The sequence below is a fragment of the Nicotiana tabacum genome, chromosome 2 (genome assembly GCF_000715075.1).
Source record: "Nicotiana tabacum cultivar K326 chromosome 2, ASM71507v2, whole genome shotgun sequence".
NCBI lineage: Eukaryota > Viridiplantae > Streptophyta > Magnoliopsida > Solanales > Solanaceae > Nicotiana > Nicotiana tabacum.
The window spans coordinates 127,797,600-127,822,600 of NC_134081.1; the positions used below are offsets into that span (position 1 = coordinate 127,797,600).

Below are 25,001 nucleotides of genomic sequence, written 5' to 3' on the forward strand. Positions count from 1 at the left end.
CATAAAAATAAAAGGTGATAATAATATGCAAATCTGCAAGCATCAATTAGAATATTTCAAAACCCGGTATCACAAGTGCATGAGTATTTACTAAGGAGTACAATAATAATACAAATCTGTCTGGAATGTAAATGAGACAGGATAAAGTAAATAGTACGATGAAGACTATGTGGGCTGCGATAAATAGCCTGGAATTGCAGCTCACCATAAAGTCTTCTCAGCAGTTGCGCCTACGCACCAAGATGACCACCAAATGAACATGTCAGATCCTGCACATTTAGTGCAGAAGTGAAACATGAGTACGTAAATCAACGCTTACCTAGTAGGTATCTAGCCAAACCCTGGAGAAGTATTGACGAGGGGTCGACATCGACACTTACTAGTGGTCCAATAAAGCAATATGATGAATCATAAGCAGATATGAAGCACAACAACAATAATGAGGTAAAACTGTAAGTTATACTTCCAAAAATTTCTTTTATAGATATGAATTTCTGAGTTTCGTATTCTATCTCAACAATTGAGATGTATTAAATGTCAGTATTAAACGGATAAGGAGTACCATATAAAATGCCAGGCATCAGTGGAAGGATAATCTCGTGAATATTCGGACTGCTAGCAATATAACGCACGATTAGACCGAGGTTATACGGCCCGATCCAGAATAATGTGTACACTACCGAGGGTCGACCGGCACGAACAATAAATGCATCTATTATACTGCTGAGGCATTCGGCCCGCTCCACAAGAAAGGAAGGAACTTATCGAATTACGAAACACGTGCTTATAATACAGTACATGAGCATAAAGTGAATATAACCTTTATCGTTTCTCAAATAACTTGCCAACAACTCAATCTTGATTCTGCCGACCTTATATATATATATATATATATATATATATATATATATATATATATATTCAATTAATTAAGTCAGCAGAATGAGTTCAAATAATTCAAATATTACATGATAAAGTCCTAAGTCTACCCGGACATAAACATATTTTAGCTACGTACGGACTCTGGTCACCTCATGCGTACGTAGCACCGACAACTAGTAGCACATAATAATTACATCACCTATGGGGTAATTTCCCCCTCACAAGGTTAGACAAGAGACTTACCTCGCTCCGAAGTTCCATAACCGGCTCCAACGCCTCTCTAACACCTCGAACCAATGCCCATCGATCCGAAACTAGTCAAACAAGATGCAAATCAATCAAAATATACTCCAATGCGTATAATTTAATAATTTGTAATAATTCTCAACTCCGCTCGAAAAGTTAACAAAGTCAACCTTCGGGCCCACGTGCTCGGATTTCGAAAATTCTTGAAGATAATCATTACCCATAACACCACGAACTCGAATGTATAATTTATTCCAATTTCATGTCCAATTTTGTGGTCAAAATCCAAAAATATAATTTCAGGTTTTTCTACCAAAATCCCACTATTTCCATAACTTTTCATGTTTAAATCCACGTAGAATCCATGAAATTTGCTTACAATATGCGAGAATTACTTACCTTGCAATAGATGATGAGAATCCCCTTTTAAAGAGCTCTAAATATCGCTCAAACCATGTGAGAAGTGGAAGAAATGAATCAAAACCCGCAATAAAATAAGTCTGCCCAGCAACTCCCTTCTTCACGATCGCGGAAAACGCCTCGCGATCGCGAAGGCCAAAATGCCATTGCCCCAAAAACCTTCTTCGCGTTCGCTGCCTGGATATCGCGTTCCCGATGCATCACTGCCCGACCTTCCATGTTAGCGATTCCCATGTCGCGTTCGCATAGGCTAAAGGCCTCCTTTCTTGTTTCTTCCATTTTCCTCATTGCGATCGTGGTTGCGCCTTCGCGTTCGCGAAGCACTACCAGGCCAGCGTACGCGATCGCAGACCCGATTTCACGTTCGCGTAGGGCAATCAGCTGCCCCCTCCAATTTTCTTCTTCGCGATCGCGGGAGAACCTTCGCGATCGCGAAACACACCAGCAACAGCAAATCATCCAAACTTGGTCCGAAACCATCCCGAAACACACCCGAGGCCCCCGGGACCCCGTTCAATCATACCAACAAGTCCCAAAATATGACACTAACCTGATCGAGGCCTCAAATCACACCAAACAACATTAAATCTACGAATCGACGATCGAAACCTTTCTTTAAACTTTCAAACATTCAATTTTCCAACGAACGCATCTGATTCATACTTAAACATTCCAGAATGATGCCAAACTTTACGCACAAGTCATAAATCACAATATGAACCTATTCCAAGGCTCGAAACCTCAAACGGACATTGAGAACACCAAAGTCCATTTCAATTCAAACTTAAGAAACATCAAAACCTTCAGAATGCCAACTTTCCACATTAAGCGCCGAAATGCTCCCGGGCGACCCCATACTCAACCCGAACATACACCCATGTCCGAAATCATCATACGAACTTATTGGAACCTTCAAATCCCGATTCCAAGACAATTTACTCAAAATTCAAACCTTAGTCAACTCTTCCAACTTAAAACTTTCGAAATGAGAATTTTCCATCCGAATCAACTCCGAACTTCCCGAAATTCAATTCCAACTATGCGTAAAAGTCATAATACATGAAGTGAAGCTACCCAAGACCTCAAACCGCCGAACGATGTGCTAGAGATCAAAACGACCAGTCGGGTCGTTACACATTTACCGACTATTTTTAGTTTAAATGGTAAGGTGAGCGGTTATTTGGGTTAATACTTAAAAAAGATACTACAGTAACAAACTAATGATTGTAATAAATAAAGGGGAAGTGCTCAAATAATTTGTATTTTCCAACTCGGTCTGCCTATAGAGCTTTACAAATATTTGTATTCTGTAAGAAAAATCCCACCAGCAATATGGCTCGTCAAGATGGAGGGAGAAGTGCGCAATTAGCCGCTAATTAGAGATGTCTTTACTCTTTAACCACTGTTTAAAATGTATATACTCTTTAGGTAGTGCTTAATAAATTTTTACTTACCCGAACGAAAATACCCCTGTGCTAGACATGGGTGTTGTGTAAATATTAAGGGCATGGTGTCCTTAACTTCATGAATGCTATGTAAATATTAAGGACAAAGTGTCCTGTATTTGCACCTTCCGTTGTTAAACTTTAGGACATCATGTCCTTAACTTCATATGTGAAGTGTAAATGTTAAGGACATGACGTCCTTAATTTCATGTGTGCAGCGTAAATATTAAGGACATAGTATCCTTAACTTGTATTTGCACCTTCTGTTGTTAAACTTTAGGACCTCGTGTCCTTAACTTCATATGTGCAGTATAAATGTTAAGGATATGATGTCCTTTAACTTCATGTGTACAATGTAAATATTAAGGACACAATGTCCTTAACTTTATGAGTGTTGTGTAAATATTAAAAACATGGTGTCCTTAACTTCGTGAATGTTGTGTAAATATTAAGGACAAAGTGTCTTGTATTTGCACCTTCCATTGTTAAACTTTAGGATATCATGCCCTTAACTTCATATGTGCAGTATAAATGCTAAGGACATGGCATCCTTAACTTCATGTGAGCAGTGTAAATGTTAAGGACACTATATCCTTAATATTTACACAACACTCATGAAGAAAGGGTAAAAATGCCTTTTCATATAAATTTTAATAGAGTAATGACTATTTTTGCTCAGCATTAAAAATACTAGATAAAAACTAAATACCATGTTAAAAAGTGGTTATCCCATGCCATTTCTACCAAGACAGAGGCACAAAAGTTTGAAGTAAAAAGTTAAGGGGGTGAGCAGATTTCCCCCTGCTATTTATATATTCCAATTTTTCAAATTATGCTGAGGATTTGGCCAGCCAAATTTTAGACTCATATTTCTGAAACTTTCAAAACTTTAAATTCTTAAGCTTGAAGTTAATACTAAAACGTCTAAACGTAAAAAAAAAAATTATAAACTTCAATTACATCTTAAATAGGGTCTTAAAAACAAGGAAATTTTACCTCATATAGCAAAGGTATACGCCCTATTTATTGTACCGACTCGGCCGGTCGTTTTGAATATTATAACCCTGTTTCCCCATTTACTGCTCAATTTATGTCTTGCAATTGATTTATGACTTATCGGGTTAGTTGGTTCGGGTCCGGAAGGAACTCGGAGTGAAATGAGACACTTAGTCTCATAATTGAAAATTTAAGTTAGAAAAGTGGACCGGATATGAACCTATGAGTAAACGACCTCGGATTTGAATTTTGATGGTTCCAATAGCTTTGTATGGTGATTTTGGGCTTAGGAGCGTATCCGGAATATTATTTGGAAGTCCGTAGAGGAATTAGGCTTGAAATGCCGAAAGTTTAATTTTTGAGAAGTTTGACCGGTGGGGTTGACTTTTTGATATCGGGTGAGAATCCGATTATGAAAATTAGAAATTAGAAGTTTCAAAGTTCATTAGGCTTGAATTGGGGTGTAATTCATGATTTTAGCGTTGTTTTAGGTGATTTAAGGGTTTGACTAAGTTTGTATGATATTTTAGGACTTGTTGGTATATTTGGTTGAGGTCCCGAGGGGCTCGGGTGAGTTTCGGATGGTTAACAGGTTGGATTTTGGACTTGGAACTCTGCTGGAATTTTTTTGATACACCATGTGCTTTACTTCATCGCGTTCGCGAGTGGAGCCTCGCGTACGCGAAGAGGAACTGAGAGGCTGGCAACATTTGCTCTTCGTGTTCACGAGGAGAAGAACGCGTTCGCGAAGGATGGACTGGGTTTGCATTGCAAACACGAGAGGAGTTACGCGTTCGCGAAGAAGAGAGGAAGCAGCTGAGGACCCCACGCAATTGGTGTACATGTTCGCGTAGGGGGTTTCGCGTTCGCGTAGTGAGGGGGAACGAAGCATCGCATTCGCGATGAGTTGAACGCGTTCGCGTAGAAGGCATTGAGGCAGAGGCATTTTGTGCTTCGCGAACACGAGGGTGATGTCGCGTTCGCGAATGAGAAATTTGGACGGGAGTTATTTGTGCTTCATGAACACGAGGCACTGACCGCATTCGCGAAGAAGAAAAGCCTGTGAAGTGAGTTTAAGTCCCATTTTCAGTTTTTGACGATTTGGAGATCGGATTGAGGCGATTTTTGGGTGATTTTCAGAGGGAAAAATGGGATAAGTGTTCTTAACTCAATATTAGTTAAATTACCCGAATCCATGGTTGTTTTTATCATTTAATAGGTGAATTGAGTTGAGAAAGTTTGAAAACCCTTTTGGTTTAAATTGAAGATTTGAGGGTCGAGTTGGGGTCGGATTTTGGTAAAATTGGTATGGTTAGACTCGTGGTTGAATGGGCTTCCAGATTTTATAACTTTTGTCTAGTTCCGAGATGTGGGCCCCACATGCAATTTTTGAGCTAATTTTTGGATTTTTAGGGAAATCATTATTTTCTTATGGAATTAGTTCCAATGAATTTTATTGACTGAAACGAATTATTGATGACCATATTCGAGGCGTTTGGAGACCAATTCAGGAGGAAAGGACATTGGAGAATAAGAATTTCATGGCTTGAAGTAAGTAACAACTTTAAATCTGGTCTTAAGGGTATTAAACCCCGGATTTTGGTATCATGTGATTATTTTGGAGGTGACGCACATGCTAGGTGATGGGCGTGTGGGAGTGCACCGAGGGGATTTTGACTTGGTCCGTCCCGGGAAACTGTAAAGTTGAATAATTTGTTGTTAGCTATATGCTCTCTATGTGTTGATAAAATTTGACTGTAAATCATGTTAGAAATCATGCCTAGGCTATGTGATAGTACTGTTGGGACCCACAGAGGTCGCGTACTTGTTGAATTTCCTGCTAAGTGCTATATGTACTCAGTCTCAGTTTTTACTTGCACATTTTATCTCAATCTATGTTATTATTATTGATACACCATATCATTGTTGTTTGGGTTGATTTCATGATTATTGAGAGCTCGAGAGACTGGAGAGATTTATGACTGAGTGAGGCCGAGGGCCTGATTGTGAGATATTGATACTATAGCACGTGAGTTGTCCGTGCAGCACGTGAGTTGGCCGTGCAGATCCTTATATTATACTATAGCACATGAGTAGGTCGTGCGGATCCTTATATTATACTATAGTACATGAGTTGGTAGTGCAATACGTGAGTTGGCCGTGCAGATCCTTATATTATACTATAGCACGTGAGTTGGCCGTGCAACACGTGTGTTGGCCGTGCGGATCCAGATATTTATATTATGGCACGTGAGTTGTCCATGCAACACGTGAGTTGTCCGGGCAGATTATAGCGCTTGGACTGTAGGAGTCCCTCTGGAGTCTGTACACCCCCAGTGAGCGCGGGTACCCATTGAGAGAGTGATGAAGGCTGGGAGCCCAGGGAGTGATGAGGGCTGGGAGCCCAGGGAGTGATTGTTGTCCTAAGAGGTTGTACTTGATTTTTATTTGTTGTTGCATTTAGTTGCTATCTGTCATTATTGTGAAATCTCTGAAAGATTGTTGATATATGGATTACATGAACATGAACTGTATAAAAGTTGATTTGACATTAAACTGCTAGATTTGATAGCATGTCTATTCTTTGCTGGAATTACTGGAAATGAACCATAACAGTGTAGATTGTTACTATCTTCAGTTCCTTATTTATTATTATTACTTGCTGAGTTGGTTGTACTCATACTACACCCTGCACTTCGTGTGCAGATCCAGGTGTTCCCGGACATAGCGGGTGTTGATCCTTTCGAGTGGTTGATTTTCAGGAGATTTTGAGGTAGCTGCCGTGTTCCGCAGACCTTGTCTCTACTTCTCTATCTCTTTGTTTACTGTATTTGGTCTCAGACTATTATAAACTATATTTTCCAGACTTATATTCATATTAGATGCTCATGTACTCAGTGACACCAGGTTTTGTGGAGTGTTTGTATTGTATTTAAATATTATATTTTCAACCTTAAAGAGAAGTTTTGGTTATTGAGATTTTCGGCTTGCCTAATTTTGAGATAGGCTCCATCACGACAGGTGAGATTTTGGGTCGTGACAAGTTGGTATCAGAGCCTAGGTTACATAGGTCTCACGAGTCATGAGCAGGTTTAGTAGAGTCTTGCGGATTGGTACGGAGACGTCTGTACTTATCTTCGAGAGGTTGCAGAACCCTTAGGAAACATTCCCTTTCTTGTATTTTGTCGTGCGAATTTGTTGATTCTGGAAACTAAATTTTTGCTATTCTATTCTCTCACAGTTGGTGAGGAGACTTACTACCGGATCGGACGGTCAGCCACCAGTGCCACCAGTTAGGGCCGCGAGAGGCCGGGGCCGTGGTATAGGCCGGGGCCGAGGTAGAGGTCGAGGTGTAACTCATACCACAGTTGGAATAGCACCTGTAGTACCACCAGTTGTTCCAGCACAGGAGCAGATTCCATATGTAGTTGAGCTGACAGGATCAGCTGAGCCACCAGCTGTGCCCATTGAGATTGCAGGCATTCAGGAGACTTTGGCCCAGATGTTGGCATCCTGCACTGGCCTTGCTCAGGTGGTTTCGGCTCAGGCCGCACCTGCCACTTCTCAGGCTAGGGGAGGTACTCATACCCCCGTTTCCCGTACTCCAGACCAGGTAGTATAGGGACTTCAGATACCGAGGGCACTACCAGCCCAGCCGGTTGCAGCTGCTCAGGCCCCGGTAGTTCCTGTTATGGTAGATGATGAGCAGAGGAGACTTGAGAGATTTGAGAGGCTTCTACCTCTACCATTTAGCGGTACTGAGTCAGAGGATGCTCAGGATTTTCTGGATAGGTGTCAACGGATGCTTCGAACAACGGGTATTCTGGAGACCAGTGGGGTCTCATTCACTACTTTTCAGTTTTCTAGGTCTGCACTCAGATGGTGGGAGACTTACGAGAGATGTAGGCCTATTGGCGCAGCACCCCTTACTTGGCATCAGTTCTCCGTGGTCTTTTTGGAGAAGTTCGTACCTCAGTCCCGCAGAGAAGAGCTGCGCAGATAGTTTGAGCAGCCTTGCCAGGGTGATCTGTCCGTGACACGGTACGAGATGAGATTTTCTGAGTTGGCTCATCACGCAGTATGGTTGGTTCCCACTGATATGGAGAGGATTAGAAGGTTCATTGATGGCCTCACATATCAGCTGCAGTTACTTATGACTAGGGAGAGAGTATCTGGTGCTACTTTTGATGAGGTAGTGGACATTGCTTGGCAGATAGAGATGGCTCGTAGCCAGGAACGTGGAGAGAGAGAGAGGCTAAGAGACCTCGTGGTCCGAGTGATTACAGTGGTGGTCCTTTTGGGGGTCAATTTCACCGTGGTAGGGGTCGTTCTTACAGACACGCTCAGACGGGTCGTCCAGCTCATCGTGGTGCATCAGCTAGCCATGGTTCTTACAGTGCTCACTCAGGCCAGTCTTCATTCAGTGCACTACCAGCGCAGAGTTCTTATCATGCCTTATCCACACAGACTTCTGCAGGTCATCCCTCGGGTTATCAGGAGTAGCAGTTCTGTCAGAGGTTGTTTCGAGTGCGTAGAATTTGGTCATTTCAAGAGAGAGTGTCCTAGGCTGTTGAGTGGGGTTTCATAGTAGAGTTCTCGACCGACGGCACTAGCACCCGCAGTTACACCACTTGACCTGCCATCTCGGGGTGAGGGTCAGGCAGCTAGGGGTCACCCAAGAGGGGGAGGCCGATCAGGAGGCGGGCATGCTCGATTCTTTGCTTTTCCTGCCAGGCCAGATGCTGTTGCCTCAGACGCAGTGATCACATGTATTGTTTCAGTGTGCCACATGGAGGCTTCTATATTATTTGACCCCGGTTACACTTATTCATATGTATCATCGTATTTTGCTCATTATATGGATATGCTTGTGAGTCCTTAGTTTCACCTGTTTGTATATCTATACCGGTGGGCGATATTATTATTGTGGATCGTGTGTATCGGTCGTGTGTAGTAACTATTGGGGAACTGGAGACTAGAGTTGATCTCTTATTACTCGGTATGGTTGATTTCGATGTAATCCTGGGTATGGATTGGTTGTCTCTATGTCATGCTATTCTGTACTGTCACGCAAAAATCGTGACGTTGACGATGCCGGGGTTGCCAAAGGTTGAATGGAGAGGTTCTCTAGATCTTGTTCCTAGTAGGATAATTTTTTATTTGAAGGCCCAACGTATGGTTGGAAAGGGATGCTTTTCATATTTGGCCTTTGTGAGAGATGTTGATGCAGATGCTCCTATTATTGATTCAGTACCGGTCGTGCAAGACTTTCCAGATATATTTCCTATAGACCTGCTGGGTATGCCACCCGACAAGGATATTGATTTCGGTATTGACTTGGTGGAGGGCACTCAGCCCATTTCTATTCCTCCGTATCGTATGGCACCAACTGAATTAAAAGAATTGAAAGAGCAACTTCAGGAACTCCTTGAAAAGGGGTTTATTAGGCCTAGTGTGTCACCTTGGGGTGCACCAGTTCTGTTTATGAAAAGGAAAGATGGTACTATGCGGATGTGCATAGATTATAGGCAGTTGAACAAAGTTACAATCAAGAATAAATATCCATTGCCGCGTATTGATGATTTATTTGACCAGCTTCAGGGAGCAAGGGTGTTCTCCAAAATTGATTTGAGGTCTGGGTATCACCAATTAAAAATTCAGAATTCGGATATTCTAAAGACGACATTCAGGACTCGTTATGGCCACTATGAATTTCTTGTGATGTCTTTTGGGCTAACCAATGCCCAGCAACATTTATGCATTTGATGAATAATGTATATCAGCCATATTTTGATTTATTTATCGTGGTATTCATTGATGATATTCTAGTGTACTCACATAGCCAGGAGGAGCATGCACAACACTTGGGGTATTGTATTACAGAGGCTGAGAGAGGAGAAACTTTATGCCAAATTCTCTAAGTGTGAGTTATGGCTTAGTTTGGTGGCATTCTTGGGACATATAGTGTCCATTGAAGGTATTAAGGTAGATCCGAAAAAAATAGAGGCAGTTCAGAATTGGCCCAGACCATCCTTAGTTACTGAGATTCGGAGTTTTCTTGGCTTGGCCGGTTATTATTATCGTTTCGTGGAAGGTTTCTCGTCTATTGCATCGCCTATGACTAAATTGACCCAGAAAGGTGCTCCGTTCAGGTGGTCGGATGAATGTGAAGAGAGCTTTCAGAAGCTCAAGACAGCTTTGACTACAGCTCCAGTATTGGTGTTGCCTACAGGTTCAGAGTCTTATACTATGTATTGTGACATGTCGCGGATTGGTCTCGGCGCAGTACTTATGCAAGACGGTAGGGTGATTGCCTATGCATCCAGACAGTTAAAGGTACATGAGAAGAATTATCCAATCCACGATCTTGAATTAGTAACTATTGTTCATGCCTTGAAAATTTGGCGGCATTACTTGTACGGTGTCCAGTGTGAGGTATATACCGATCATCAGAATCTACAACATTTGTTTAAATAAAAGGATCTTAACTTGCGACAGCGAAGGTGGTTGGAGTTACTTAAGGATTATGATATCACCATTCTCTATCATCCCGGAAAGGCCAATGTGGTGGCCGATGCCTTGTGTCGTAAGGCAGAGAGTTTGGGCAGCTTAGCATACTTACCGGTAGAAGAGAGGCCTTTAGCCTTGGAGGTTCAGGCCTTGGCTAATCAGTTTGTTAGATTGGATGTTTTTGAGCCGAATCGAGTTTTGGCCTGGGTGGTTTCTCGGTCTTCTTTATATGATCGCATCAGAGAGCGCCAGTATGATGATCCACATCTGCTTGTCCTTAAGGCCACAGTTCAGCACAGTGATGCCAAGGAAGTCACTATTAGAGATGACGGTATATTACGGATGCATGGCAGGCTATGTGTACCTAATGTAGATAGGTTGCGTGAGCTGATTCTCCAGGAAGCTCACAGTTTGCGGTACTCTATTCATCCAGGCGCCGCGAAGATGTATAAGGATTTGAGACAGCACTATTGGTGGAGGGGGATGAAGAAAGATATAGTTGGGTTTATATCTCGGTGTTTAAATTGTCAACAGGTAAAGTACGAGCACCAGAGACCAGGCGGATTGCTACAGAGATTTGAAATTCCGGAGTGGAAGTGAGAGCGTATTACCATGGACTTCATAGTTGGACTCCTACGGACTTCGAGAAAGTTTGATGCTGTTTGGGTAATAATAGATCGGTTGACCAAGTTCGCACATTTTATTCCAGTCGGTACTAATTATTCTTCGGAGCGGTTGGCTGGGATTTATATTCGTGAGATTGTTCGCCTACACGGTGTGCCGATGTCCTTTATTTCAGATCGGGGTACACAGTTTACCTCACAGGTTTGGAGGGCATTGCAGCGAGAATTGGGCACACAGGTTCAGTTGAGTACATCATTTCACCCTCAGACGGACGGACAGTCCGAGCGCACTATTTAGATATTGGAGTATATGCTACGCGCTTGTGTCATTGATTTTGGGGGTTCTTGGGATCAATTTCTTCCACTCGCAGAGTTTGCTTATAATAATAGCTACCAGTCAAGCATTCAGATGGCTCTATATGAAGCTCTATATGGGAGATAATGTCGGTCTCCGGTGGGTTGGTTTGAGCCTGGTGAGGTTAGACTATTGGGTACTGACTTGGTTTAGGATACTTTAGAGAAGGTCAAAGTAATTCAGGAACGGCTTCGCACGACACAGTCTAGATAGAAGAGTTATACCGACAGGAAGGTTCGTGATGTTGTTCACATGATTGGGGAGAAGGTTCTGCTCAAGATTTCACCCATGAAGGGTGTGTTGAGGTTCGGGAAAAAGGGCAAGTTGAGCCCTCGACATATTGGGCCTTTTGAGATACTTAAGAAAATTGGGGAGGTGGCTTATGAACTTGCTTTTGCCACCTAGTCTATCAGGTGTTCATCCAGTGTTCTATGTATCCATGCTTCGAAAGTATGTCGGGGATTCGTATCACATTCTGGATTTCAGTACAGTACAACTGGACGGTAATTTGACTTATGATGTGGAGCCGGTGGCTATTTTAGACCGGCAGTTTCGAAAACTGAGGTCAAAGAACATAACATCAGTGAAGGTGTAGTGGAGAGGCCAGCCAGTCGGAGAAGCTACTTGGGAGACTGAGCAGGATATGCGGAACAAATATCCACACTTATTTGAGACTCCACGTATTATTCAAACCCGTTCGAGGACAAATGTTTGTTTAAGAGGGGGAGAATGTAACGACCCGGCCAGTCGTTTTGAATATTATAACCCCGTTCCCCCATTTACTACTCAATTTATGTCTTGTAATTGATTTATTACTTATCAGGTTAGTTGGTTCGGATCCGGAAGGAACTAAGACTGAAATGATTTAAGTTAGAAAAGTGGACCGGATATGGACCTATGTGTAAACGACCTCGAATTTGAATTTTGATGATTCCAATAGCTCTGTATGGTGATTTTGGGCTTAGGAGCGTGTCCGAAATATTATTTGGAAGTCCGTAGAGGAATTAGGCTTGAAATGCCGAAAGTGTAATTTTTGAGAAGTTTGACCAGGGGGTTGACTTTTTGATATAGGGGTCGGGATCTGATTCTGAAAATTGGAATACCTATGCTATTTCATTTATGACTTGTGTGCAAAATTTGAGGTCAATCGGACGTGATTTGATAGGTTCCAGAGTCGTTTGTAGAAATTAGAAATTTCAAAGTTCATTAGGCTTGAATTGGGGTGTAATTCATGATTTTAGCGTTGGTTTAGGTGATTTGAGGGTTTGACTAAGTTCGTATGATATTTTAGGACTTGATGGTATATTTGGTTGAGGTCCCAAGAGGCTCGGGGTGAGTTTCAGATGGTTAACGGGTTGGATTTTGGACTTGGAACTCTGCTGGAATTTTTTGATACACCATTTGGTTTCCTTCATCGCATTCGCGAGTGGAGCCTCGCGTTCGCGAAGAGGAACTGAGAGGCTGGCAATATTTGCTCTTCGCATTCACGAAGGGTGGACTGGGTGTGCATCGCGAATGCGAGAGGTGTTACGCGTTCGCGAAGAAGAGAGGAAGCAGCCGAGGACCCAGGCAATTAGTCTACGCGTTCGCGTAGGGGGTGTCGCGTTCGCATAGTGAGGGGGAACGAAGCATCGCGTTCGCGATGGGTTGAACGCATTCGCATAGAAGGCATTGAGGCAGAGGCATTTTGTGCTTCGCGAATGCGAGGGTGATGTCGTGTTCGCGAAGGAGGAATTTGGAAGGGAGTTATTTGTGCTTCGCGAACGCGAGGCACTGACCGCGTTCGCGAAGAATAAAAGCCTGGGCAGTGAGTTTATGTTCTGAAAATGGGACTCCGTCCCATTTTCAGTTTTTGACGATTTGGAGCTCGGATTGAGGCGCTTTTTGGGTGATTTTCAGAGGAAACAACGGGGTAAGTGCTCTTAACTCAATATTGGTTAAATTACCCGAATCCATGGTTATTTTTATCATTTAATTGGTGAATTGAGTTGGGAAAGTTTGAAAACCCTCTTGGTTTAAATTGAAGATTTGAGGGTTGAGTTGGGGTCGGATTTTGGTAAAATTGGTATGGTTAGACTCGTGGTTGAATGAGCTTCCAGATTTTGTAACTTTTGTCGAGTTTCGAGACGTGGGCCCCACAGGCGATTTTTGAGCTAATTTTTGGATTTTTATGGAAAATCATTATTTTCTTATGGAATTAGTTCCAATGAATTTTATTGACTGAAACGAATTATTTATGACTAGATTCGAGGCGTTTGGAGACCAATTCACGAGGAAAGGACATTGGAGAATAAGAATTTCATGGCTTGAAGTAAGTAACAATTTTAAATCTGGTCCTGAGGGTATTAAACCTCGGATTTTGGTATCATGTGATTATTTTGGAGGTGACGCACATGCTAGGTGACGGGCGTGTGGGCGTGCACCGAGGGGATTGTGACTTGGTCCGTCCCGGGAAACTGTAAAGCTGAATAATTTGTTGTTAGCTATATGCTCTCTATGTGTTGATAAAATTTGACTGTAAATCATGTTCGAAATCATGCTTAGGCTATGTTATAGTACTGTTGGGACCCACAGAGGTCACGTACTTGTTGAATTGCCTGCTAAATGCTATATGTACTCAGTCTCAGTTTTTACTTGCACATTTTATCTCAGTCTCTGTTATTATTATTGATACATCATATCATTGTTGTTTGGGCTGATTTCATGATTATTGAGAGCTCGAGAGACTGGAGAGATTTATGACAGAGTGAGGCCGAGGGCCTGGTTGTGAGATATTGATACTATAGCACGTGAGTTGTCCGTGCAACACGTGAGTTGGCCGTGCAGATCCTTATATTATACTATAGCACATGAGTTGGCCGTGCGAATCCTTATATTATACTATAGCACGTGAGTTGGCTGTGCATCATGTGAGTTGGCCGTGCAGATCCTTATATTATACTATAGCACATGAGTTGGCCGTGCAACACATGAGTTGGCTGTGCGGATCCAGATATTTATGTTATGGCACGTGAGTTGTCCGTGCAACACGTGAATTGTCCGTGCAGATTATAGCGCTTGGGCTGTAGGAGCCCCTCCGGAGTCTGTACACCCCCAGTGAGCGCGGGTACCCATTGAGAGAGTGATGAGGGCTGGGAGCCCAGGGAATGATGAGGGCTGGGAGCCCAGTGAGTGATTGTTGTCCTAAAAGGTTGTACTTGATTTTCATTTGTTGTTGCACTTTGTTGCTATCTGTCTTTGTTGTGAAATCTCTGAAAGATTGTTGATATACAGATTACATGAACAAGAACTGTATAAAAATTAATTTGACATTAAACTGCTAGATTTGATAGCATGTCTATTCTTTGCTGGAATTACTGGAAATGAACCATAACTGTGTAGCTCGTTACTATCTTCAGTTCCTTATTTATTATTGTTATTTGCTGAGTTGGTTATACTCATACTACACCCTGCACTTCGTGTGCAGATCTAGGTGTTCCCGGACATAGCGGGTGTTGATCCTTTCGAGTGGTTGATTTTCAGGAGATTTTGAGGTAGCTGCCGTGTTCCGCAGACCTTGTCTCTCCTTCTCTATCTCTTTGTTTACTGTATTTGGTCTCAGACTATTATAGACTATATTTTTCAGACTTGTATTCATATTAGATGCTCATGTACTCAGTGATATCAGGTTTTGGGGAGTGTTTGTATTGTATTTAAATATTATATTTTCAACCTTAAAGAGAAGTTTTGGTTATTGAGATTTTCGGCTTGCCTAATATTGAGATAAGCGTTATCACGACGGGTGGAATTTTAGGTCGTGACATTTATTATAAATCAAAATTATTTTAAAATATTATTTTCTATAGCTACCTTTTATATTTTATAGCAAAATAAGTATTTATGGTATATACTACCATTGAGGCATGAAATAAGGCATGAAATACGTTATTTATGTTTTCCCTCTCTCTTTCTTTCAATTAACACACAATTATCTCTCAGAATTTTTCTTCTTTTTCTCTCTATTTCTTCTCTCTCTCTCTTCGAGCAAAATAGGCCGAATCATAGATACACGAAAGAGAAACAAATCATGAAAGAAAGCCTCAAAATCTCAAAATCAGAAACATGAAAGTAAACCTATAATCAAAAAAAGGAAGTGGAGATACCTTGGGCGACGGAGAGATTGAAGAGAAAGAGGGATTCTTAACGCGGCAAGTAAGAGAGAAAAGAGGAAGAAGCGATCGAATTAGAAGCGTTGAAAATTGTAATGGAAGAGGTAGTGAATCGATACAAGGAGTCTTGCCCGGAAAACGCCATCTCCAACGAACTTTCTTCTCTTCTTTGCTATTTAGTCACATACAATGATACAAATACATATATTTTGCATGTGTTTATGTATTTCGAAGGTCTGTATTTTTTTAATACAGTTGAATACAGGATATAAATATTGAAATACACTGAATACAAATAGTAAAATAGAACAGAATATAAACAGTGAATATATTTAATTTTAAAACACAATGATATACAGTAAAATACACTGAATACAAATAGAAATAAAGTGAATACAACCAATGAAATATACTGAATACATCAGTAATAATATGTATTAGGAATAACTAAAATACCGTTAATATAAATACATTTGAATATATTGTATATAAAATAGCGAATATAGTAAATACAAACATTGAATCTAATGAATGCAATAATAAAAAAAATATTGAAACACACTAAATACAAAAGTTATATACAACTGAAATACTATTCTAGTTAATTGGGTTGATAATGAGGCATGTTAGAATTGATTTTGTTGAGTTATATTAGGAGTGTATCACGCTAATTGATATTATTTGTGTTATTAGACAACTGGATATACCTATTTTAAAGTGATTGTCGTTACTGTATTCGTGAATATATGACGCGAATACATGTGAATACAGCTGAACTGCCATGATTTTAGGCCTTTTTGTTGTTGTATTTATGAATACAACAACGCGAATATATGCTTGTACAACTGGACTACCTTGATTTTAGGCCTTTTTTTGCTGTTGTATTCATGAATACATGGCGCGAATACATGTGAATACGTGCGCGTACTGATTTTAGGCGATTTTTGCTGCTGTATTCATGAACACAGTAACGCGAATACAACAAATAAACTACTGTAATAACTGAATAATAGCTATAAGAAGTAATTATGTATATGGTAGCTATAGAAAATTAATAGCCACTAAACAATAGTGATTTCTGAAAATTCCTCTAAAATAAATATTTGTGTACTTAGCTAAGTTTAAAACTAGTGATGGACCATCCAAAGGATGGCCTAGCCAAGTTCTCCCTATATTTTTTGTTTAGTGCACGAAAAAGTATATTTGAGGCTATTATTTATATTTTGTCCCTGTTTAAGAGAGTTCGAAAAATTATTTTTAGCGCAACACAACCAAAAGAATAGAAACTTGAAAAGTTTACCTCCTATAGTAAACTATTACACCCTATTTATTATAAACCAAAATAATTTCAAAATATTATTTCTTAGAGCTACTTTTTCTATTTTATAGCAAAATAGGTATTTATTTATACCTACCATTGAGGCATGAAATACGCCAATTATGTTCTTTCTCTCTCTCTCTCTCTCTCTCTCTCTCTCTCTCTCTCTCTCTCTCTCTCTCTCTCTCTCTCTCTCTCTCTCTCTCTCTCTCTCTCTCTCTCTCTTCGAGCAAAAAGGAACAAATCTGGCCAGAATCGTCGTCGAGCAAAGAGAATGAGAGATCTATTATCAAGTTTCTACTATCCAGATCCTAATTCTAATTCTTCAACACTACCGCTCAATGCTGCTTCTAATCGTGATTCTCTGGCCGAATCCTTTAGGGTTACTGCAACTGGAAATACTTCTACAGGTTCAATCAATCTACAAGGGGTACACCAACATGAACATTGGATGAATAATAGGGCGGAAGTTCTTGAAACGATGAATCATCAATTTCTACATAACTATGAGTCAGAATCGTTGGCATCATCATCCACTATTGCCTCATCCTTTTAAGCAAACAGATCTGGCCATGGCTACGCCGGAGAAGATTTGAGGGCCGGGTTTTTGTTCGTCTCCATTTTCAATTTTAATACAATATATACAGTATTTTGCTTGGCCGGAAAATGCCATCTCCGGCGAACTTTCTTTTCTTTTTTGCTATTTAGTCACATACAATGATACAAATATATTGTTCTGTACAAATACACTCAAATATATTATGTTTTTGTATAAATATATTATTTTTTCGTATGTATTTATGTATTCCGAAGGTCTGCATTTTTTTGAATACAGTCGAATATCACTGTGTTTTGTGATTTTTTATTGTTTGAATATAGTCGAATTGAATACGGTGAATTGAATACAATGTATAATAGTGAATATGTGTGAATTGAATATAATGTATATAGTCGAATTGAATAAAACGTCATACACCCTATTTTCTTAATTTTTTGTTGTTTGAATACAATTGAATTCAATATAGTGAAATTGAATACAATTCAATATTGCGCTTTCCGTTATTAAATTACTATTTTTAGGCGTATTACCTCATGTATTTATAAATACATTCGCGTGAATACATGTAATACATAATTAAACAGCTGTAATCCCTATTTTTTACCTTACTGTATTTATAAATACAGTTGCGCGAATACATGGAATATAACGCAATAGCAACAAAATTATGTAGAATTGATTTTGTTGAGTTAAATTAGGAGGATACACACTATTGATCCTCTTTCTGTTATTAAACAGCTGGATTCCTCTATTTTTAAGGCGAATTTCGTTACATACAGTAGCGCGAATACAGTCGCACAGCTGGACTTCCTATTTTTTAGGCGAATTCCACTACTGTATTCATGAATACAGCAGCGCGAATATAGCGAATACAGTCACGTAATAATTAAATAATAGCTAATTAATAGCCACTAAACAATAGTAGTTTCTGAAAATTCATTTAGAACTTGATACTATTGAATTGGTTACAAATTTTGCGAGGCTTGCAAAAATTGAATACCATTTTCATTCTACTTATAAAGGTGGACACCGGTGTATTGTTGCAAACAAAACGTTGTAATTGGCGGGAAGCAACTCACGGGCGCTCTTCTTCACTCTCAATGTCAAAGGCTTCAGAAATAAGGTCACTCTTCGTAGCACTAGCATCGGAACTGCAGTCCACCAATCCGACGACCGGAAATGAAGCTCCGAATCTGGACCTCACTATCACAAATCTCAACCGTTCGCTTAACCTCTCCGAAACATCTCCAGGAGTTAGGGTTTTGGACACTGCCCTTTCTCTTATGTGCTTCACATCGTCCCAGGTTACATCTATTCACAAAACAGATAGAAAAAGGTAGATAATTGAACCTTTTTCCGATTTGAATACGTAATTTGAGATAATTTTGCAATTTTGTTATTGGTTGTAGGTCTACGATTGTACGATTGAGTACTTGGTGAAGTCAATTGCTACAGTGCTATCTACTTCAATTGAATGCAAGGTTCTCAGAACTGCTCAAGATGTGGTTTTGCAAGTTGGTGGATTGATTTCGGCTCAGGATTGTACCAGAATAATTGAATCATGTGCTGAGATTTTGCATAAATTGGAAGGATTTCGACGTAATTGTCACTTTCATCTAAGCATTTTTTTTGGGTATCTGGTGATATTATATTATGTTAAAGCTGATAACTTTGTCTATGGGTCTCAGAGTCTGCAGGATTTACGTATCTGATTTGCAATTGATATCTTTGCTAATTTTAGTTGAAGTTAGGTATTGAAATGTTCTTGCGTGCTTTTTGTGATTACAGAAGATCTTTCTCCAATGATTTTGTATGCTGTTGTGAGGGTGGCGGTACTAGCATCACGAGTTCACTATTCGCTGAAATTGCCTCCTGTTCTTGACCTGAGATCTATTGATGGAGGACACTCTGCTGTGCTGAAACAGTTACATTGTCGAAAGGAGTTTAACATTGAGGGTGGAAAAATACCGCTAAGGTTGGTTAAAGTTGCTTTTCTATCATTCATGGATTTGTTATTGCTGGAACCTCTATTTCTGAACCTACTGGGTGGTAGGCCTATTTTTATTTCTAATATTGGAGCATATTTTGGAATTTGATGTCATCTAATTACAATGATTTTTCTTGAAGTTCTGACTGAACTTGCTCAATGTTGTATTAAGTCTCTTAGAAATCATCGGAGACAAAGTACACTAAGCGGTTTCCTCCCATCTGCCTAAGCCTTGGCGAGGAAAGTTATGTGTTACCTGTGCTAGTGGAAGGTATCAGGTACCTACCTGGTGGAATAGTCAAGGTGCGCGCAAGTTGACCGAACACCATGTTATTAAGAAAAGAAGTCATCATGAGAGATCATATCAATTCAACCATGCGGCTTAGAATGAGTAATTTAGCTTGGACAAACGTTAGAAAAAGAACAGTACTCCTGATGGTCCTTGTTTTGTTACCTGGATTGACATTCCTTGGTTGAGTTGGTAATTCATGCATATCTTTTTATATATAAAAATGCAGAGAAAAGGCTATGTTTGGCGTTGAGGCAATGTAGTGTAATGTTACCAGAGAAATGATAGTGTTGATTTCCTGTTCTCAGTAAATAGGAAATGCTACTTTTAAGAGCTGGGTGTCCTTCAAGATAAATATACTACTATGATACGTTGCACTGTTGCAGAAACTATGTTCACTACATGAATTTGAATCTTGTCAATATGTGCACCCAGTCCTCATCAATAACCTATAATAAGACTGTCCGGAAGGAAAATGAATTGCTTTTTATTTTGGTGTAACCCATATAATGATTTCGCTTTTTCCATAATCATTTCGTTTGCTCTGCAGGTTGCTCTCATGGCAACTAGATCACATGCTTCTGAAGTACGATGTATCTCAAATTCTACAAGAGGTCATTAAGAGACCTTTCCTTTGTCTAGATATGGAATTTCATCAGAGGAAAGAATGGCATTCAATTGTTATATCTTTGGTACTTTCTCCTGTCATGTTTACTGAAACGAGGTCCCTGTTGCATAACTGGTTTCTACTGTCGTAAGTCCCACACCTGTTTTTTTTTCTTTCCTACCAACAGTAAGGTTACTGTAGTGATAGCTACAATAAATTCTAAAACATTTTTATTCGATATGCCTGCATGGATATTTTGTACTGCATTATCATTTTTTATCTTGTTCATTTTCTTCATAGATTTCTCTATCAAAGGATAACCTACCGCTCCCATGACACTGATATGCTACTTGAAAACTCTTAAGGAATTTGAAAGATTCCCATGTTCTAAGATCTTATGGGTTCCTCATATTTTTTCACTACTACTTTGCAGGGGTTTGGCTTCTATTCTAGAGCTTCACGTTAAGCTGGTCTCCCTGGTGCTAGATATTGTTTCCAGACCAATGTGGTGGGGCATATCAATGGATCTTGGTTCAAAACTTCCATTTTCTCATGCATACTTTCCATGCAAGAACCAGATTTTGAAGATTTTGACTGGACCTTTGTCCTTCGAATCGTTGGAGTATCTAGTTCATGAAGTTTACAAGCCAGTTAATACATTTTCAAACAAAATTGTGAATATTGCCAGAGTAAATCACAGTTCTATTTGGTAAGTTTCAGTTTTGTGGCATTTCATACAATTAGTTTCTACTGGCTTAGTTTATGGCTAATAGCTTACTGTTTCTGCTACTTACTGTCAGGGCAACAACAATAACCTTTCCTTCTTGGTTCATTTTTGCCTCTATTTTGCTATTCTCTAAAAAGAGTTTGTGGGGCAAGTACTGCTCAACATGCATATATAGAGCAGGTAACGTTAACCATTCAGAGGACGTTAAATCTCCTTTTCTTGCTACTGCTGCAAAGTTTATAGCATGGAGTTTGAACCCTGCTGGTGGATCCTACTTGGAACATTTAGTCGATTATCTGTCAAAATTTTCAAAATCATGGAATCTTAACTTTGGCTTTGATGAAGGCAATGAGACAACTCTTTGTCACAAAAAGGAATTCAGGAGATCCCTGTCCTTTAAGAAGGAAATGGTGAATATCCCGGATTCCAATTCCCAAACACTTGCGTTCTGGCTTAAAGAATTTCAGGACATCTACATTGGGCACTCAGATAAAGTAAATGAAAATTTTGCTCCAGATGAAGAACGGACACCAGGAGTTAGCGCACAGAAGAACATGTTATTTAGGAGGATACCAATAGGCATCTTGTTTGGATGCTTGAATCATATAACTGATGCTGAATGTGAACTGCTTTTGCATTATAGTGCAGCTGGTACTCTTGCGCAATTCACTGGAGGACAACTTGGAAGGAAGAATAGGAAGTCTAACCATGAAAGGCAAAAAGACTCAATTGCATGGGTTGAGACGTACACGGTAAAAGAGGCTACAGCAGGAGCGCTCATTGTCTTTGACATAACTGATGTAATTGAAAGTATGGCAGCTTCTATGTTTGAAACTGAGGAGTGTGGACTCAATTTTGTGTGCGACGTGAAACTTAAGGTTGGGAGATATCTATTCAAGTGTGTGAAAAGGCTACTCCAACTCACTCTGGAAAAGAACAACATACAGCTGAACGTACATGATCTCCATGACAGAATGCTCCGGTGGAAGCATCAAGGGCGAGATGTTTTTCAAACATGTAGGGATTTAGATGAAATATTTGATGCATGTACTTCAGCATCCTTTTGAAGACCCCGTACAACATCAATCTGAGATACAAAACTGAAAAGGCATGGGCCTTAAGAAATTGTCTTGGTGCGCATAGTGTAGCTTTGTATAAAGTATTATCCTCATGTAAGCAATGTTCTCACTTCAAATTTATGTTGATAATCTTACATTGTATATAGATCTTTTGTGCTACTGTCCATTTTTTTTTTATTGATATAGTGCAAGTCTCTGCACCCCTGCTACCACCATTGCTGTCTAAGACTATCTCAGAATTTGGTGTCACAAGTACATGAGCCACTAGTAATACTAAATACAAGTTTGCACCGGAAAGTACAATACTGTATGTTACAATAAACAGTAGATCATGATAGGAAGGGGACACTAGGGTCTGCGAATGCCAAGCAACACTACCTCAAGTCTCCTGGGAATGTGTCCGAGCAGATCACCTCTGAATTTCGCTGGGACCGACATCTGGGATCTGCACAAGTACTGCAAAAGTGTAGTATGAGTGCAATCGTTCCCATGTACTCAGTAAGTATCGAGTCTAACCTCGACGAGGTAGTGACGAGGCTATAACAAGACACTCACCGAGTAATAAGCAAAAAAACAATAACAATATAGAGAAACGCGTAACTACCCTGATGGGTTCACAAAATTTTAGGCGATTCGAAGCCCATCACCCGAATTCATGAAGATGGCGTGGACATTAGCACATGAAAAATTGAAAATCATTGTGAATTCTTGTTTTATGGCTCTAAAACACTAAGAAACGAGGAACAGTCATGGCGAAGCGATAACTATTGTTCATTAGGTTGTTTCTGATGGGCCCACAAAATTTTAGACGATTCAGAGTCTGTCGCCCGAATTCATAAAGATGGCGTGGACGTTAACACACAAAAAATTAGAAATCATTATAACTTCCTCATTTATGACCCTAAAACGCCAAAAAATGAGGAACAATCATGAAGAATCAATGACTATTGTTCATTATGTCGTTTCTGATGGGCCACAAAATTTTAGGCGATTCAGGGCCCCGTCCAAATTCATGAAGATGGCATGGGCATTAGCACACGAAAAATTGAAAGTCGTCCTGAATTCCTGTTTATGGCTCTAAAATGCCAAAAAATGAGGAACAGTCATGGAAAAACGATGACTATTGTTTATTCATTTTGGATGGGCCACAAAATTTTAGGCGATTTGGAGCCAGTCGTCCAAATTCATGAAGATAGCATGGACATTAGCACACGAAAAATTATAGATCGTCGTGAATTCCTGTTTTATGACTCTAAAATGCCAAAAATGAGAAATGGTCGTGGCAATGCTATGACTATTGTTCATTAGGTCATTTCGGATGAGCCCACACAATTTTAGGTGATCCGTTGCCCGTCGCCCGAATTCATGAAGATGGCGTGGACATTAGCACACGAAAAATTAGAAATCATCGTGAGTTCCTATTTTATGGCCCTAAAACGCAAAAAAATAAGAAACGATAATGACGAAGCAATGACCGTTGTTCATTAAGTCATTTCTAATGGACCCATAAAATATTTTAGGCGATTAAGAGCCCGTTGCCGGAATTCATGAAGATGGCGTGGACGTTAACACACGAAAAATAGGAAATCGTCATGAATTCCTATTTTATGTCCCTAAAAAGCCAAAAAACAAGGAACGGTCATGGCGAAGCAATGACAATTGTTCATTAGGTCGTTTATGATGGGCCCACAAAATTTTAGGCAATTCGAAGCCCGTCGCTGGAATTCATGAAGATAGCGTGGACATTAGCGTACAGAAAATTAGAAATCGTCCTGACTTCTTATTTTATGGCCCTAAAACTCGAAAAAATAAGGAACAATAATGGCAAAGCGATGACTATTATTTATTAGGTCGTTTCAAATATGCCCAAATAATTTTAGGCTTCGGAGCTCGTCGCCCGAATTCATGAAGATAGCGTGGGCCGGCATTCATTTAATTGTAAATCGTCATCAATTCCTGTTTTATGGCTCTAAAATGCTAAAAAATGATGAACAGTCATGGTGAATCGATGATTATTGTTCATTAGGTTATTTCTGATGGGCCCACAAAATTTTAGGTGATTCGGAGCCCATTGCCCGAATTCATGAAGATCGCGTGGACATTAGTACACGAAAAATTGGAAATCGTCGTGAATTCCTCTTTTATGGCCCTAAACCAAAAAACGAGGAACGATCATTGTTTATTAGGTCATTTATGATGGGCTCAGAAAAGTTTAGGCGATTCGAAACCCGTCGCTCGAATTCATGAAGATGACGTGGACATTAGCACACGAAAAATAGGAAATCATCGTGAATTCCTATTTTATGGCCCTAAAACGTGATACGATCCTAGATAGCCCAGGCAAAGCGGAGAATGTTGAAGATGACCCCAAATTATTTAGTGAATCTTTGATTCGCTCCAAGTCCAAGAACGCCCGAGGGATGCACGTTGAGGAGCTGCATGGTCTTCAACAATTGACTAGAAGATGTTTGGAGAGTCACTTGGAGGATTCATTCAAAGGATACTATGTTTGGAGTCTTGCGAATTGAAGAATCAAGACCCTAAGTCAAACCGTATGACATGGTTTCACCAACCGTTGGCTACGGTTCAAGAGGGGCCTGAAGAGCTGAAGAAAATAAGCTTCTGGAATTCGTCACGGTTCAGCTGTGCGTCACGGTTGGGGTTACGATTGAGGCTACGGTTTGGCCTGACTAGTTTTTTTGGGACATTAACTTTGAAACTTTTTCTATTTTACCCATTGGGTATTTATAACAGCCTAGGGTTATTTCATTAGGAACTTAGCATATTTTGACATAAGAAAACTCTTGAGA

At 40.0% G+C, this 25,001-nt stretch overlaps 1 protein-coding gene across 2 annotated transcripts; it reads left to right on the forward strand.

The window, feature by feature from the left end:
* Positions 1-18,524: 18,524 nt before the first annotated feature.
* LOC107826183 (uncharacterized) lies at positions 18,525-22,400 on the forward strand. 2 transcript variants are annotated; one of them, XM_016653138.2, is made up of 6 exons: positions 18,525-18,806; positions 18,912-19,101; positions 19,291-19,477; positions 20,329-20,532; positions 20,819-21,094; positions 21,186-22,400. In XM_016653138.2, exons 1-6 carry the CDS (start codon positions 18,603-18,605, stop codon positions 22,177-22,179), a joined length of 2,055 nt encoding a protein of 684 aa, XP_016508624.2. In that variant the 5' UTR covers positions 18,525-18,602; the 3' UTR covers positions 22,180-22,400. The 2 variants fall into 2 exon arrangements, with proteins under 2 accessions (XP_016508624.2, XP_075095486.1); XM_075239385.1 differs by having other exon boundaries at positions 18,547-18,838.
* The last annotated feature ends 2,601 nt before the right edge of the window (positions 22,401-25,001 follow it).